Consider the following 14,705-nt stretch of genomic DNA (forward strand, 5'->3'; position numbering starts at 1 on the left):
GGCCAAGCGATATAACAGTCCTTCCTCAACAATACATGCTGAAGGGCCCAAATGCATTCTTTGATTTTTTTTTCCTTTAGAAAAGATCAAGGATGTGATAAGAGGTATGTCTGCCAATGATAGTAAATAATACTGGATAATGAATCTCTTTTACTAAGTCAAAGAGCCTGCTATAGTATAATGTAAATGGACTTGGGTCTGAAGTAAGTCTACTCTTTTCAGCCTCCGTTGATATCTAACATCCTAAATTGATCTTAGAAAGAGTGTTGATGTTATGCAGAGTAATTTAGCTTAAGTAAATTTCTTTGCCTTTCTTTATTCTTTCCTAGTCATTTGAGAGCCATGTATGAAAGCCATGTTTGAGTTTGAGAGCCCTGTATTTAGGTGTAGCATATAATATTCCCAATCCATGTATTTCTTTTGATCGGGAGTCAATCTAAAAATCTGAACTTCATTCAAATCCTGACTTAATAAAGGCATAGAGAGTTCCTAAAATAATGCTAATCTTGATTAAAATGAATTAAATATTGTTCATATTGAGAAACGTAAACTCTCTGATGGAAAACTAAAGATAATAAGTCAAATAAATAAATTTCTTATTTAAATATTGCCCAGTCAAAACCCATGAAGATTGTAATCCTGTACATGCCTACATGGGATCAAATCAGTGGTGTTAGTTTTAGAGTATAAATATATAAAATTGTTCTATACAGTAGATAACTGTATCCTTAATATTTGCCTGTGTACAAAAGGGGGAAAAAGCAAGTTGCAACACTAATACTTCAGTAATAACAATGATGGTAATAACAGGACAAACTTACCTCAGTTTCTTTATGTCTGACCAAGTATCCCCTGTACCAATCTATAATTCAAAACAGAACCATATCATTGTATTAGATGGTGTCCTCTCAACACAGTTTATGCTATATAACAGTTATTCTACAAGCACTACCATGGGGCTAAGTGTCATTGAAAATAGAAATTCCCACAATATAGTTGAAAAAAAAGCTACCCTATCTATTAAAATACTTGATGATTCCCCCTTGCTATGGTTGCAAATTCCTTTCTTCCTTCCTTCCTTCCTTCCTTCCTTCCTTCCTTCCTTCCTTCCTTCCTTCCTTTCTTCCTTCCTTCCTTCCTTCCTTCCTTCTTTCCTTCCTTCCTTCCTTCCTTCCTTCCTTCCTTCCTTCCTTCCTTGATTCAGCCACTCATCTCACTAATGCAGTGCTAGGTGTCTAATAAGAATACAATATAAATATATGCATATTTTAACAAATAAACAAATTAAAATTAAATATACCCTTCCTAATTGATTAACTGATCAACACAACTTCCAAAAACAACTACTGTATGTTTCAGAGTATAGGAGGCACTCCCCCCCCCACAAAAGAGGCTGAAAATTTGGGTGCATCTTATACTCTGAATGTAGCTTTTTCAAAGCTTTTTTTCAGCCCTAAGGAGGCGCTAGCAAGTGAAGCGATCTTCTGTGGGCTTTGCTTGCTCCCTCTGACTCTCAGCTGTGCTTTAGATACTTTTTTCAGCCCTAACGAGGTGTTTGCAAGTGAAGTAATCTCCGTGCTTTGCCTGCTTTTCTCATTGCTGCTCCCTCCCAGCTGTACTTTAGAAGCTGTTTTTTATCCCCAAGCAGGGGATAAAAAGCATGCACACATGCTCAAAACCAGTGAACTAGTGTGTTGAAGCTGGATGCTAGCCAGATGAATATCTGGTACACTTATTTTTTTCCTCTATTTTCCTCCCCAAAAGCTAAGCTGGGTCTTATATTATAGTGTGACTTATATTCCAAAAAATACGGTATATACCAATAGCATGGCTTGAATCAGTGGTGGGTTTCTACTGGTTTGTCCCAGTTCAGGAGAACCAGTAGTGGTGGCAGCAAGAGGCTCTGGCCACTCTACCTGGATGTCATCACGGACGCTCTGTGCATGCACAGAAGGTTCTGTTCGTGCACAGAAGTGCCACGCACGAGCAAAGCAAGCAAGCACACACACCCGCTCACAGTTCTGAACCAGTAGCGAAGGTAAGTGAAACCCACTACTGGCTTGATTGTTCTTGTGACCCTGATTCCTGTTTAAAAAAACAGCAGTCAGGCCAAGCTGAACCACAGGCAGTACTGTATGGTTTTCCAGGGGCAGGGGCACATACAGAAAAAAACTATTTCCTAGGTCCCATTCAATAGCAATCCATAATAGATGAACTGAAGAATGCTCCTTTGGTCCAGCCTATGTGATGAGTAGATACAATGGGATCAAAACTGTACTTCAAATATTCTGGTTCCATGCTACATACAGCTTTCTTAGCAATAAATAATATCTTGAATTACACCAAGAAACAAACTGGAAGGCAGTGTAGCTTTCAGAGCACATGTGTAAGATGGAAAAAGCGAAATGTTCCTATGATTGCACTATGGTTTAACTTGTACATTCCTTTCCTAGAAAAGTTGCAGGAAAATGGTAAAGATTGCAATGATCTATAGCTACATCCAAACCTGGTTGGTATGACTAATGCTGAATTTTAATGAGTAGTAATTCTCCAAGACTGGATGTCATACTTCAGGGTTGTTGAAAACCAGAAATAAAGGTTAGATTTTATCTCTGGCATTCAAAAGAATTCAATAGCCAGCACAGATTCATGTTTGTGGAAGCCATGTTTCCCAGTTATTCTTCAACTGGACTGTTGCATTTATCAATATGGGCAAATGTGTCATTGGGAGTCAAACTACTATTCTGCATTAGCATTGTAGTCTCCTGACTAATGTAAAAACACCATATGCTAATAATAATAATCATGCTAATTTATTTATTTTTTTGCTTTTTTAAAACAAAAAAAATCCTTTATATGTTTTCCAAGTATATGGACACTAAATTGTACTTCTTCAAACCTATGGAAGTTCATGCAGAGTTATAATCCAAAAATACTGGTAAATGTTTCATGGAGCTTCCAGAAATTCCTATATTCCTGAGCCCGATATCTGGAAGTTCTGGGAGTTGCAAATCAATACGTCTGGATAGTGTCCAGTTGCAGAATGCTGATATGTGATTTCTTGACATAGAAAATAATCAGAAGAACTTCATAACTGAATCAAATAAAAAGCTATGCAATCTCGAATCTTTTCCCTTTCCCCAACCCACACGGATAGCCAGATGCCTAGCAGAAACACTGATGAGATGTTTGAAGACAGTAACTCATTCTTTCTCTCTCTCTCTCTCTCCCTCCCTCCCTCTCTCTCTCTCTCTCTCTCTCTCCCTCTCTCTCTCCCTCCCTCCCTCTCTTTCTTTCTCCCTCTCTCTTCCCCATCTACTAGTAATGAGAAGCTTGATATTGCTGATCTTAGATGTCCTGATCCATCAATATGTTTCTCACTAGTTACTGATAGCCCTGGCTTCCATGACTGTTCTTACCTTCCAAAGAGATTTAAGTTTGCAGTGTTGGCTGCATTTCATGAATGTCAATTCCATTGTTCACCTATCTGCTGCAAGCATCTTTATTTATAGCTGACTTGAATTCCCACTCTTCTGTTTCACAGAAAGAAGGGGAAGAAAACCTTCTAAACATTTTCAAACTATGACATTTCTAAAGCTTCTGCCATAGTTTCTTTATGTCCCTATGCCAAAAATAACACACTTTATGTGCACTGATAATAAGTTTCATGTATAATGGAGAACTAAACTCATCTGAGATAAGGGGTTAAGTTAAAAATGTTATTTTTCCTCTAGTTTATATTTTTTGCTTTTTTCTCTGATTAAAATAAAAGCTCCCAAGTCTACTTGAATGTGCCACTCAGGAGGTACCATAGCATCCTTTTCATATGCTTGTTTGCCTCCTAGGCCTGTTTGGACTATAATTTAACAGAAGGAGAGAACTTTGGTTTGACTATTGTTTTTGGGAGAGACAACCTAAGAAGACACCATGGACAGCAGCCAGGAAAAAGGAGACCAGCCGAAGTTCTATTGTGCAGCCATGTCATAGCACAGTTTCATCTCTGCTGTTAGAAAGCACTGACACAGTTCCCTCAGTTACCAATTGAATGCTCTCCACCCATATATGTCCATGTGCTTATGTGGAAGTAAGCCAAGGACAGGCACTTACTTAGTTCTCAAAGTCACTAAGCTACAGCCTCCCAGTTGCTCCGTGGCTATATGGTTACAACGAGGAGCATTAATAATTGATATCTGAAATTGTTCAAGTATTAATGACTAACATTATAAGTTAAGAAGTTGTAGTGTAGCTGAGAATAATTGCAGCCCTCAGCCCTCATTCAACCCGGTTCTCGGCATCCGTTCTTTGTATTTTCCTAATTTTGACCCTGAGGCTCATATGCACATTTATCACAATAGAGACGAAATCATGAAAAGCAGGAACTAAAGAGACTTCTGCCATAGGTGAAGCCTGTCAAGAATTTGCATAAGATAGGAAAGGAATACTAAATTAGAACAGGTTGAAATAATTCCTGTAACAGATGAGACAATGGTATGTTTCCATAATTATAAATCAGCACTCTTCTCCAGCCTATATCACATACAGTATATACAGGCAAGGGATAGAGTTAAAGGGTAAAGATACAGATATAGTAATGTTGCCTGTGGACAGTAATTTTGCACTTATTAAGGTATTTAATCATTTGTAAGAAATTAATTTTCTAATGATTTAGATTAATGCTGCAGTTCAAGAGAGACCTCTTCTGGTAAAAAATAGATAAGCTACTTTATTCTTTCTTTCTATCTATCTATCTATCTATCTATCTATATCTATCTATCTATCTATCTATCTATCTATCTATCTATCTATCTATCTATCTATCATCTATCTATCTCTATCATCTATATCTATGCTGTGCTATTTTGATAATTTTCAGTAGCAACACTGTTCCAGAACTTTTCTTTTGAATTCTAATTCTGAATCTGTAATTATTACAATGTAACATTACACTTATGTAATATGAAAGTTCAGATTGCTTGTGGTGGTTTTCACAAGGCAAAGGTGAGTCGGATGCTTTGTGTGGGCTGGTGGGCCAGGTGAGTTGTGAGTCTTCCCAGCCCCAGCAGCTTTGCTTGTACAGTGATTTTCTCTGGCTTGCTGAGTTTTGCTTACACCAGTAAGCTGGATGGGTGGCTGAGATGTGGGGAAGTAGGTGGGTAGGGAGAGTTGTAGCAGCACTGCAGTTGTAAGTGTGTGCAGGCTGCCAAGCACCAACATTTTTATCATGTGACCATAGGATTGCTGAAATGGCCATAACTTCAGGAACAAGTTGTAAGCCTCTTTGTTCAACACCGTCTTAATTTTAAACGGTTGCTAAATGATTGGTCATAAGTGAAAGATTACCTGTAAGTTATATTCTTCACCACAGACTTTGGGAAATTAGCTGGACTTCACCTGAATAATGTCCATCCTACTCAAAATCTTTTGAAAGTGTCATATGCATTTGTAATTCCAAGCAACATCCATTAAATAGTCCTTATATAAATTAGCTTTACTTATACGCTACATTCAAAGAGTCAAACCACAATTTTAGATTAAAAAATAGTGAGACTATGTTAATTCACCTCACATGTATAGTACTTAACAACAAGAAAGCCATGGTTTGAGGAGAAAAAGTCATGTCATCTTATATACAACCCCAAACTCAAGTTAATGAAGCAAAGGTGTAACAATATGGAAAGTACTGTACTGTATATTTTTCATTTTTACCTTCATGGTCTTCTGATATATGAACCACATCCCCAATCTGTAGTGATATCTGGGGCACTTGAGTAGCTTTAAAATTGTATATTGCTGTGAAAAAAGGGAAAACAATGTCATTAAACAACTTTATATTTTAAATGGATTAAGCATTCAGTGTAATATTATGAAAAATAATGGTAGCTCAGGCTGTAAGAAGCCTGTTATTAAAACACAGCAGCCTGCAATTACTGCAGGTTCAAGCCCGGCCCAAGGTTGACTCAGCCTTCCATCCTTTATAAGGTAGGTAAAATGAGGACCCAGATTGTTGGGGGGGCAATAAGTTGACTTTGTAAATATACAAATAGAATGAGACTATTGCCTTATACACTGTAAGCCGCCCTGAGTCTTTGGAGAAGGGCAGGATATAAATGTAAATTTTTTTAAAAAAAGAGCTTGAATAAGCCATAGGCTTCCTTGCACCACCCCTCTTCTTTGAATTAATTGTAAGGAAGAGTTTTCAAGATGTCACTTCTCTTCCCAAACCCTTTAGTTGTTTTTATCCAACTGAGAACTGTGATTAGTGTTAACTAATCACTTTGGGCAGGAGTAAACAAATTGCATCTGACATATGTTGCTAAGAACTCTCCAAGATCCCTCAAAGTGAGCAGCAGTTCAATAACTTTTAGCAACCCTTTCCCCCTAATGCTAGAAGAGGTCAATGAGTAAATGTCCAACCATCTCTCAAAAACAACAAGAGTTTGCCTCTGGAGATTTTATTATCACACTAGCCAGATTCTCTGCAGCTCTGCAGGATAAATCATCATCGCCTCCACCACCATTTTCACCCTCTGAAAAAATAAAAAAAATAAAAACTCTTGCATCTGGATGAGAGAAATAAATATGCCTTGAATCTTGGTGAATGATGAGATGATTTTGGATTTGGGCATAACAGTAATTACTCTCAGCTTCCCATGGAAGTGGGAAAACCCTATTTCCTGACCTTAGTATAATGCCACAGAGCAGAGAGAAAAAGAGCCCTAGGAAGTTTGTGACACTGGTATGAAATCCCAGTGTATGGAATGAAACAGACCAATGAGAGATAAAACGATTTGAAAGTCGCTTTGATTTTCAATCAAATTATACCAACTCCATATCAGAAAGAACCAAAGCTGCATGAAAAAGTTTGATTCACAAGTCAAGATTATTTGATTGTACTGCAGTTTGGAAAGCTGCCCCCAAAAATAAGAAATACACGTGCTAAGTGGGAAATACGAATACAAGAGTATCGGTGTGCCCAGCGTTATAATTAGAGAGCTGTATGTTTAGGCACTCTTGTGATATTTAGGGAATAAAATCTGCACTTAGTCGATGAAAAATGTGTCGTGAGAATTCAGGGATCCAACTTTCATTAACAAAAGTGCATTGGCTGAATTGGAAGAATATCTAAAGGGCAGTGAAGAAGATGCACTAAGGCAAGTATACTATGAAGGCTGACTGAATACTGGGGAGACCAAAGTGGCTTACAGAGAAAACCCAAATGAATAATAGAAAACAGACATGGCAAGACAAAGTATAACATAGCCAGCACATATAAAATAGCAGGCAAAGCGGATAACAATAAGATCTAGCAATAGCTAAGAACAGGAAAGTTGAAGAAAGAGATAGAGGAGATAATTCTGGCAGCACAAGATGACATCTTTCAAACAAATTCATACAAAGCCAGAATTGAGAAGACAGCAACAGACTAGAAAGTGCCACCTCTGCACAGAAGATGAAGAAACGCCTAATTAACTGCTGCAAGATAATCGTAGAGTGACTACCAACAATATCATGACAAAGTAGCAACAATGGTGCCTTGGAATATTTGCAAGGCAGTATCATTTGACCATAAGCAAGAACTAGACAAAGTAATAGCAAATGAAGAAGCTCAGATTTAATAGCTGTTGATAAGCAAGACAAAGAAGTCTGAATCATGGACAATATTTATTGATCTTATTGCTTTGAAAAAGGAGTAAAAGAGTCCATCCGTATTAAATTTAAATAGTCCTCTCTCAATAGAGGAGGAGGGATACAATGCCACCTATCTCCCGTCTACAACATAGTCCTTTCATCAGTCACAAGAAGATTCCACTCCCATTTGCACTCTGATTCAGGTGACCCAGATAAACCCCCAAGTGGCCTCAACAACTCTCAGAGAGCTAACAACTGATCTTCAAAGTGCTAACAACCAGATGACTGGAAATATAAATCCTTTCATTCCCTACCGTTCAGTTACAACTGAAGAAGTTTCTTGGATGAGAAGCAAAATGTTTTCAAGCAAAAAACAAAAAAGTCCAATTGCCTTTTAAAAAGCAGTTTGGGACATAACGGACACTGTAAAACACTTGCTGAAGACAGCAAAAGAAGAAGAGGAAGAATTGAAGAAAATAATAAAATACAAAGATCTGCAAACAGAAATAGGATAGTTAGTATAAAAGAAAGGAAAGATAGTATCAATAATGATAGGTGACCTGAGTGAAATCCCAAAATAACTGGAGCACCACTTGAACACCATTGGCATTAACAAAATCAACATCCATCAATTGCAAAAGACAATTTTACTTGCAACAGCTTACAACCTGCAACAATATATTTAACACCATCTGCCTATCCCAGGTTCTTGGGAAAAAGTTGATAGGCTGATAAAAATGCCAAATCCAGTCTAAACTTCTGGCCAACTGCCACCAACCATAATAATAATTTTTATTACTGCTACTACTACAGGTGAAGATTTTCAGGACAGCTAATTTTAAATTCACATGCTTTATGTGTCAGGGTTTATTTATCAGAGCTAAAAGGAACTGGTTTCACCAAGTAATGAATTAAGCTGAATTATATAATTTAGATTTTACAATAGTCAAAGCACTGCTTACATAGTACAAAATACTCCATTGTTTCCTTACAACATAGAATAGAATAGAATAGAATAGAATAGAATAGAATTGAATTTTTTATTGGTCAAGTGTGATTGGACACACAAGGAATTTGTCTTGGTGCATATGCTCTCAGGAAAGATAGTATCAATAATGATAGGTGACCAGAGTGAAATCCCAAAATAACTGGAGCACCACTTGAACACCATTGGCATTGACAAAATCACCAACCATCAATTGCAAAAGACAATTTTACTTGCAACAGCTTACAACAGAGGTGAGTTCTAAACTTTTTTACTACCGGTTCTGTGGGCGTGGCTTATTTTGTGGGCATGGCTTAGAAGTCATGTGACTGGGTGAGAGTAGCTTGTCCCTCATGTGACTGGGTGGGCACGGCCAATAACAATAAATAATAAAAATAATAAACAAAGTATACAAAACAATAAGAGGTACCAAAAACCAACTTTCAAACTTTACACACACACAACACAACACAACACAACTGACTCACACACAATGTAAAAGCAGCTGCACTTCACCCAAAAGGGCCCCTGCAACAAGCAGGAACCTCACAAAGCCACAAAAAGCTCAAAAAACAAGTCTCACACTTTACACACACACAACACAACTGACTCACACACACAAAATGCCACATACAGCTTTGTGAGATTCTGTGTGTTTGTGTAGTTAGAGTGAAACACTACAGAAACACACCAAATCTCAGAAAGCTGCACAAATATTTTATTATTTTATTCGTATTTTTTAGATTGGGGTCTCCAACCTTATAACTTTAAGTTTGTGGACTTCAACTCCCAGAGTTCCTCAGCCAGCAAAGCAGTTAGCTGAGCAATGGATTCCAGGCAGATTTGTGGACTTCAACTCACAGAGTTCCTGGGGAACTCCAATCAATTACATTAGCTGCAACTGATTCTGCCTTCCAGACAATGTAACTGATTGGAGATGCCGAAGGAAAGCGAGCCCGAATGGAGCTTGCTTAATTAAGTAAGTGAGGAGTGGGGGGAATTGGGTGGGCCAGAGGAAAAAAAGTTTTTAAAATGCTCCTCTGAGGATCCCTGCTCAGCCACACGATCATCAGAGAATTTTTTTTCTTTTAAAAGCCCCTTTTTGGCTGAAGAAAAGAGGCTTTTAAAAGTAAAAAAAAACCAAAACTCTGATGATCGAAGAACCGGTTCCGGAGCATGGCCAGCCAGCCATTACCACCGGTTCTCCGAACGCCAGCAGAGTTTTACTACCAGCTCTACAGAACTGGAGCGAACCGGGGGCAACCCACCACTGGCTTACATCCTGCAACAATATATTTAACAACATCAAACATCAACATCTACCTATCCCAGGTCCTTGGGAAAAAGTTGATAGGCTGATAAAAATGCCAAATCCAGTCTAAACTTCTGGCCAACTGCCACCAACCATAATAATAATTTTTATTACTGCTACTGCTACAGGTGAAGATTTTCAGGACAGCTAATTTTAAATTCACATACTTTAAGTGTCAGGGTTTATTTATCAGAGCTAAAAGGAACTGGTTTCCCCAAGTAATGAATTAAGCTGAATTATATAATTTAGATTTTACAATAGTCAAAGCACTGCTTACATAGTACAAAGTACCCCATTGTTTCCTTGCAACATAGAATAGAATAGAATAGAATAGAATAGAATAGAATAGAATAGAATAGAATAGAATAGAATAGAATTTGTTATTGGTCAAGTGTGATTGTAAACACAAGGAATTTGTCTTGGTGCATATGCTCGCAGTGTACGTAAAAGAAAAGATACATTCATCAAGAACCATAAGGCACAACCCTTAATGATAGTCATAGGGTACAAATAAGCAATAAGGAAATAATATCAATATAAATCGTAAGGATATAAAAACAAAGTTACAGTCATAAAGTCATAAGTGGAAGGAGATGGCTGATGGGAATGATGAGAAGATTAATGGTAGTGCAGATTTAGTAACTAGTTTGACAGTGTTGAGGGAATTATTTGTTTAGCAGAGTGATGGTGTTTAGGAAGAAACTGTTCTTGTGTCTAGTTGTTCTGGTGCATAGTGCTCTGTAGCATCATTTTGAGGGTAGGAGTTGAAATAGTTTCTGTACAGGATGTGAGGGGTCTTGTTCTGTCCCCTCCCGGCCTCAGCCATGCGAGCTGGCTAAACGAGCCACTAATTGAGTTCACGGCTGCTATCAGTCCTGGCAGGGAATCTGCAGCTGCCTGCCAAAGTCTCCCTTTTATCTTGGGGTTGCCAGGCAACCAGGAAGTCAGCAGTCCAGGCCGAATGTTCAGCTCAATTCTCCAAGAGTCAAAGAGTTCAGCTCACTTCTCCTCGAGTCAAATAATTCAACTCAATTTTTCCTCATCACGGAGCAGAAGAGCAGCCAGTGCTACTTTTATACTCTATGGGGTGTGGCTCCGTGAGTCAGCACTTCCTAGGCCTGCCCCACCCCTGTTGTTCCCGCCTCTCCTGCCTACGAAACCTGGGGTCCAGCCAGGCCTGATTGCCATCAGCCGGGTCTGGAGGCGTGGCCTGGGGGGGGAAGAGTCAGGGGACGGAGGCCTCGTTATCTCCTCCACCTGGCCTGCCTCTGGCTCCTGGAGCTGAGCCAGAGGTAAGTCCTGATGGACTTTCCCCCTCACTTTCCGAGTCACTTTCTGGCAGGGGACCCGGCTAGAGGGCGCAGACACAACAGGTCTGTAAGTATTTTCACAGCCCTCTTTTTGACTCGTACAGTATACAGGTCCTCAGTGGAAGGCAGGTTGGTAGCAATTGTTTTTTCTGTAGTTCTAGTTATCCTCTGAAGTCTGTGTCTGTCTTGTTGGGTTGCAGAACCAAACCAGACAGTTATAGAGGTGCAGATGACAGACTCAACATAGAGAATGAAATATATTTTTCTTAATGCTTTCCTATATAGTTCAACAAATATTTTGGTCCGTGATATTTTCAGTCTATTTTTATGATCACATGCTTCTCAAGGCAGGGGTGAAATCCAGCAGGTTCTGACAGGTTCTGGAGAACCGGTAGCGGACATTTTGAGTAGTTCGGAGAACTGGCAAATACCATCTCTGGCTGGCTCCAGAGTGGGGTGGGAATGGAGATTTTGCAGTATCCTTCCCCTGCCACCCCCATCAAGCCATGCCCACCAAGCCACACCATGCCTACCAAGCCATGCCCACAGAACCAGTAGTAAAAAAAATGAATTTTAGCACTGCTCTGAGGTAACACTCTTCTGTTCCTGTTTTCAGGGAACAAGGCATCAGTATCCAGATTCCATGAACGAGGCTCTATGTTCTCAATGTTATCTCAGCCATGAGAATAAAGTGTTGCTGGGGTAGAGCTTGTATGGATTGGAAAACCCAGATACTGGGACTGAAATTCTTCACAGAACAAGAGATCTTTTACTCAAGCCTGAAATTTGCACCTGTACTTGATGCATCTAACTCGAGGGACAATTTGTTTCAAAGGATTTGAAAATATCATTGCTGTGTCCACAAAATTACCTCATCCAACAATGGTTTTGAAATGTTCTATTTTCAAATCTAACTGCTATAGCTTTATCTGTGAGAAAGCCACCCTTAGGACACTGTGAGTTATGGCTATGTCTTGTCCAAATGAAATGATTCTCCATTTCTGAGTCATGGAGATCTATCCCAAAAATCAGTTCCCTGACTTGCAGCAACTCTCTGGAGTTACAACATGGCAGTGCTGGAGAACGAAACTCTGACCTCTTGCAGATACTAAGCTGGCTTTCAAAACAAAGCCATTTTGGTCAAGTGGTTAGAGCTAGAAACCAGAAGACTGTGAGTTCTAGTTCTACCTTAGGCATGAAAGCCGGCTGGGTGATTTTGGGCCAGTCAGTGTCTCAACCAACCCGCCTCTCAGGGTTGTTGTGGGGAAAATAGGAAGACAAAGGAATATTAGGTATGTTTGCTGTCTTCATTATTTATGAAAGGTGAGATAATTCTTTTTTAAAAAGTTCAACCTACAGATGGCTTCTCTTCCTGCTTTCTCAGATGCAAATCCTCTTAATGCTGCTGCCACATTGGTAGTTTAGAATAGAATATAATTTTATATTATCACTGGAAAATGCATAAACAATGTCAGCAAATAAGGACAGTTTGTAGAAAGTAGTCTATATCTTCTGAATAACTGTCAGTTAAGTAATTCTACCACAAAGAATAGATTGCAATTTTTAAGAAGTCTCTACCAATTCACAGAACTCATTTCTTTTTTTAAAAAACCTGTTATTTCCTGTATAATTAGGCTGAAACTTCAGAAAAAGTTACCGAAGTCTCCCATTTAATGTTCACAGTTAATGACACCTGAATAATTTTCACAAAAAGGTATTTGTGAGTCTGAAAGAACAGATCAAACTGAGGACTTGCTTGGAATCAATCTTATTTTTTAATTACTATGAATCAATCAGCTCAAAAGATGTCTCCCAGTTTTTCTGAAACCTTTTAGTCTACAATCACAGAAATCTCAACCATCAATTCCCATTATGAAGGGCAATTCTGAGCATTTTAATTTGGTGCATATGGAGATTCCCAAGTTAGAAAAACCTGCTCGCTTCTGGGTTTTGTTTTTTTTAAGAAGTGCTTTTCAGCCATTTTGGCCATTGTTACCCACCCTCTCTGCAGAAAGACATGCTCAGAAAAAAAGAGGCTGCATGATACATACCCACTCCAGTCTTCTTTTCACTTTTATGCCAAGGAGTCATTCCTAGGAAGTCTGGCAATAAGCCGTGATTCAGGTTGCTTGGGTGGACTGTTCCGATTAATACAAATGAATCAAAAGGTAACTTTGCTGAAAAACAGCAGGTTTGGGCTGTGTGGCTTTCCCTGTTCCTCTTCTTCCTTCCTCTTTTTGTCTGCGCACTCTCCCCAGTGTAAAGTTCTTACACTAAATGAAAGTGATACTTAGGCAGGCATGCCTTGCTTGACAGAAGAACGACAGAGGAGGAAGAGTCATGTTCTAGTCTAAGCAAATCATGCATTATAGCACATACAAAACCCCTCAGAGGTCAGTTCTTCAATCCATCATTTGGGGTCATCAAATTCATTTTATCTGGAAATGGTAGATCTATCAGGACATGCTATGGCAGTCATCTTAGGTTGCAAAGATATAACTTAATAATATAGAGATTGTAATGTAAGCTCACACAAAAAGATGCTTCCTCTTCCACGGAAACTGTACAGCCTCAGCTAAATTTTCCAATTATTTCCAACATTGCTCCATTTTATAGTCAACGTCTTTCAAGTGCTATAGAAAACTTCTGCATGGATTGTTTTACTGTAAGTGGTTGCCATAGTGACTTAATTTTCTACCAGCATACCTGAACCAACATAATCAATAGGTGTTATGGATTACAGCACAAATTAAAGCCCTACCAAGTATACCTTCCCACAGAAACAGAGTTGTTATAATTAAAGAGCACAACTAAGGAGAAGCTGTGTGGCCACAATCAAATTGGATTCATATAAATCCAGTTACCCTGAAATTAAGATTCTTTTGATTTATTTAATATTTATAATATATAAAAAATCAATTTCCATCAAACAGTATGTGATCTGGTAAAGTTGTTTTAAGCAGTCACAATCCATATATTTGTTACAGTATTATTCACAATAGTATTGATAATATAATAATATAGTAGCAGTAATACTTAACATTATCTTCTTTAACAACTCTCAACTTTAACCTTTCCTCTTTTTATGTCTTTTCTAACGTCTGCTTCTATTGTCTAGCCATTGATAAAATACATCCCATGTCAAAAAATATTCAGTTTTTTTTTTTTTTGTTTACATTTATACCCCGCCCTTCTCCGAAGACTCAGGGCGGCTTACAATGTATAAGGCAATAGTCTCATTCTATTTGTATATTTTTTACAAAGTCAACTTATTGCCCCCCCAACAATCTGGGTCCTCATTTTACCTACCTTATAAAGGGTGGAAGGCTGAGTCAACCTTGGGCCAGGCTCGAACCTGCAGTAATTGCAGGCTTTGTGTTCTAATAACAGGCTTCTCTATTGCCTGAGCTATCCTGGAGTTTCTTCTTTATTCTTAATAGTAAGCGTTAATCTATCCATTTCTGCACAT

General features: G+C 38.6%; 1 protein-coding gene across 1 annotated transcript in view; it reads right to left on the bottom strand.

The window, feature by feature from the left end:
- The window catches only part of DOCK2 (dedicator of cytokinesis 2), a 366,602-nt gene that overhangs the window by 331,214 nt on the left and 20,683 nt on the right, over positions 1–14,705 (bottom strand). The window contains exons 2-3 of the mRNA XM_058167876.1: positions 5,707–5,790; positions 822–862 (exon numbers count right to left, since the gene is read on the bottom strand). Of these exons, the coding sequence (XP_058023859.1) occupies positions 822–862; positions 5,707–5,790 (125 nt within the window). The remainder of the gene's footprint in view (positions 1–821; positions 863–5,706; positions 5,791–14,705) is intronic.

This window comes from Ahaetulla prasina, chromosome 2 (assembly GCF_028640845.1).
Source record: "Ahaetulla prasina isolate Xishuangbanna chromosome 2, ASM2864084v1, whole genome shotgun sequence".
In the NCBI taxonomy this organism is placed as follows: domain Eukaryota; kingdom Metazoa; phylum Chordata; class Lepidosauria; order Squamata; family Colubridae; genus Ahaetulla; species Ahaetulla prasina.